Source organism: Eurytemora carolleeae, unplaced genomic scaffold, assembly GCF_000591075.1.
Source record: "Eurytemora carolleeae unplaced genomic scaffold, Eaff_2.0 scaffold894, whole genome shotgun sequence".
NCBI lineage: Eukaryota > Metazoa > Arthropoda > Copepoda > Calanoida > Temoridae > Eurytemora > Eurytemora carolleeae.
The window spans coordinates 76,588-79,266 of NW_019396781.1; the positions used below are offsets into that span (position 1 = coordinate 76,588).

Genomic DNA, 2,679 nt, shown 5'->3' on the forward strand with positions numbered 1-2,679 from the left:
GTTCTTTTTTTCCTTGAGAGGTTATAATTGTTATGTAATAAAATGTTCTTTAACCTGGTAAGGTTATTTCTAAATACATTCATTAATGCGACAAAATAGTTCCACTCAACTTTTTCCTGAACAATAAACTTTATACAACAAAACAAGATTTCCGGGAAATTATAGTGTCTGCGACATAATGTAATTTTATTGATTTAAAAAACAATTTTCTTTGACTTTGTCGTTTCAGGCAACATTATGACCAAATATTGGATTTTTTGTTGTTTGGTTTCGGAATATCTGATGTTTGGAATCAGAGTATCTGGTGTTTGGTATCGAAGTGTTTGGTTTCTAATATTGGATTGATTGGTGTTTGGTATCGGAGTATCTAGTGTTTGGTATCGGAGTATCTGGTGTTTGGTATCGGAGTATCTGGTGTTTGGTATCGGAGTATCTGGTGTTTGGGATAGGATTATCTGGTGTTTGGGATCGGAGTATCTGGTGTTTGGGATCGGAGTATCTGGTGTTTGGGATCGGAGTATCTGGTGTTTGGGATCGGAGTATCTGGTGTTTGGTACCGGAGTATCTGGTGTTTGGGATCGGAGTATCTGGTGTTTGGGATCGGAGTATCTGGTGTTTGCAATCGGAGTATCTGGCGTTTGGTATTGGATATCTGGTGTTTTGTATCGGAGTATCTGATGTTTGATATCGGAGTGTCTGGTTTCTGATATGGGATTGATTGTTGTTTGGTATCGGAGTATCTGGTGTTTGGTATCGGAGTACCTGGTGTTTGCAAACGGAGTATCTGGCGTTTGGTATTGGATATCTGGTGTTTGGTATAGGATATCTGGTGTTTGGCATAGGATATCTGGTGTTTGATATCGGAGTGTCTGGTTTCTGATATCGGATTGATTGGCGTTTGGTATCTGAGTATCTGGCGTTTGGTATCGGAGTATCTGGTGTTTGGTATAAGAATATCTTGTGTTTGGTATCGGAGTATCTGGTGTTTGGTATAGGAGTATCTGTTGTTGGTACCGGAGTATCTGGTGTTTGGTATTGGAGTATCTGGTGTAATTGGTATCGGAGTATCTGGTGTTTGGTACCGGAGTATCTGGTGTTTGGTATCGGAGTATCTGGTCTTCTTATCGGATTGTTTAGTATTTGGTATCAAAATGTGAGTATAATGATTAAGATGTATGTCTGTACTCTGTACTGTGTACGTCTGTGTGTCCGTATATGTGTTTGCGTGTCTCTGTATGTCAGGGCGCCGGTTTTTGTAAATGCACAACGCTAATTTGTCCGTCTACTGTCTGCTATCTGTCTGAAACGTCTGTTGTCTGTGATTATCCAAGAATTTAACTGTCCGTGGGTCTTCATAACTTCAAATAATTTTATTGTTAAATCTTTTCAATTTCTTCTATACACAATGTAGGCAAAAACTGTGTTCTAAAAATTGATTGTTTCAGCTTTAAATGTTTTCAATTTTAAAATCCATAAATTTGGATAATAGATCCACTGTACTTAGTTTAGTGCATTTTTCTTTTTTAATTGTGTCTTTCTCTATATTTTAAGTGCTTACTTTTTCGAATTTTGGATCTCTCACTGTTGTTTTCTATGATTTTTATTCGTGCATTCCATCAAATCTTTTTTTGCCTTTTCCCCTTTTTCTTCCATAACTTCTTATTCCATCGATCTTCCTTAGCTTTTACTTCTCTCTTCCATAAACTTCTTATTCTATCGATCTTCCTAAGCTTTTCCTTCTCTCTTCCATATCTTTTTATTCCATCGATCTTCCTTAGCCTTTTCTTCTCTCTTCCATATCTTCTTATTCTCATATTCCCTTTTTTATCATAAACTATTTTTAAAAAATTTCTATTCTGTTTTAAATACCTTCGTGATATATTTTCTTTTCTCTCTATTTTAAATCCAGACATCATTGTAAAGTGGCGCCTTGACTTTCCACAATTATGAAATATAAATATACATAAATTATATATAATATATATCTAGATATATCAACATGTGTTTTAAATAAGACTTTGCATCCATTCTTTGCAGAAACATATCGGGGCCCGACCGGGACGGTGGCGGCTGTGGGGCATAAAAACTTGGAGATATCTTATCTAGAAGTATACTTTTATTAGGGTGATAAATAGTGTATAGAGAGGAAGGGAGGGTGCGGTAAAAATAGCTAAGAACGATATTTTAATGAATTCTTTAATTATCTAAACTAATTGATCACCAAAGAGAATAGAATATATATTAGAGTGGAATTTACAAGAAAAAAGTGTAAAACGGCCGTTTTGTTTTACTGTTTCCATCCAGGTGTACTTTTGGGCCCTGGAACATCATTTTATAGAAAATCTAAAATTAATATTAAAGGAAAACCAAATTATGAAATAGGCTAGTTTCATAATTGACCAATGATCCTTTCACATAAACTCTATGCCTTTCAATTTAAGAACGATGATTTTCCGTTATAATTAAAAATCAAATGATGTTTTTTATTCACCTATTTCATTTTATAAAGTTTATTTTACAGCTTTAACAAATTCGAAATTCAAATGGATAGCCTAGGCCCTAGGGAACATACTGTATTAATGTACTCTACTGCATATAATTTGTGAACATTTACATAATTTGTACACTTTGAACTCCTTTTCAGGCTGAAAGGGACTGACAAAATTCATACCGAGGGAT

At 34.9% G+C, this 2,679-nt stretch overlaps 1 protein-coding gene across 1 annotated transcript; it reads right to left on the bottom strand.

The window, feature by feature from the left end:
- Positions 1-330: 330 nt before the first annotated feature.
- On the bottom strand, positions 331-1,814 carry LOC111708636 (mediator of DNA damage checkpoint protein 1-like). Its single transcript, XM_023482076.1, has 2 exons — positions 1,633-1,814; positions 331-1,120 (listed from the first exon to the last, which is right to left on the bottom strand). Exons 1-2 carry the CDS (start codon positions 1,812-1,814, stop codon positions 331-333), a joined length of 972 nt encoding a protein of 323 aa, XP_023337844.1.
- Positions 1,815-2,679: the final 865 nt, after the last annotated feature.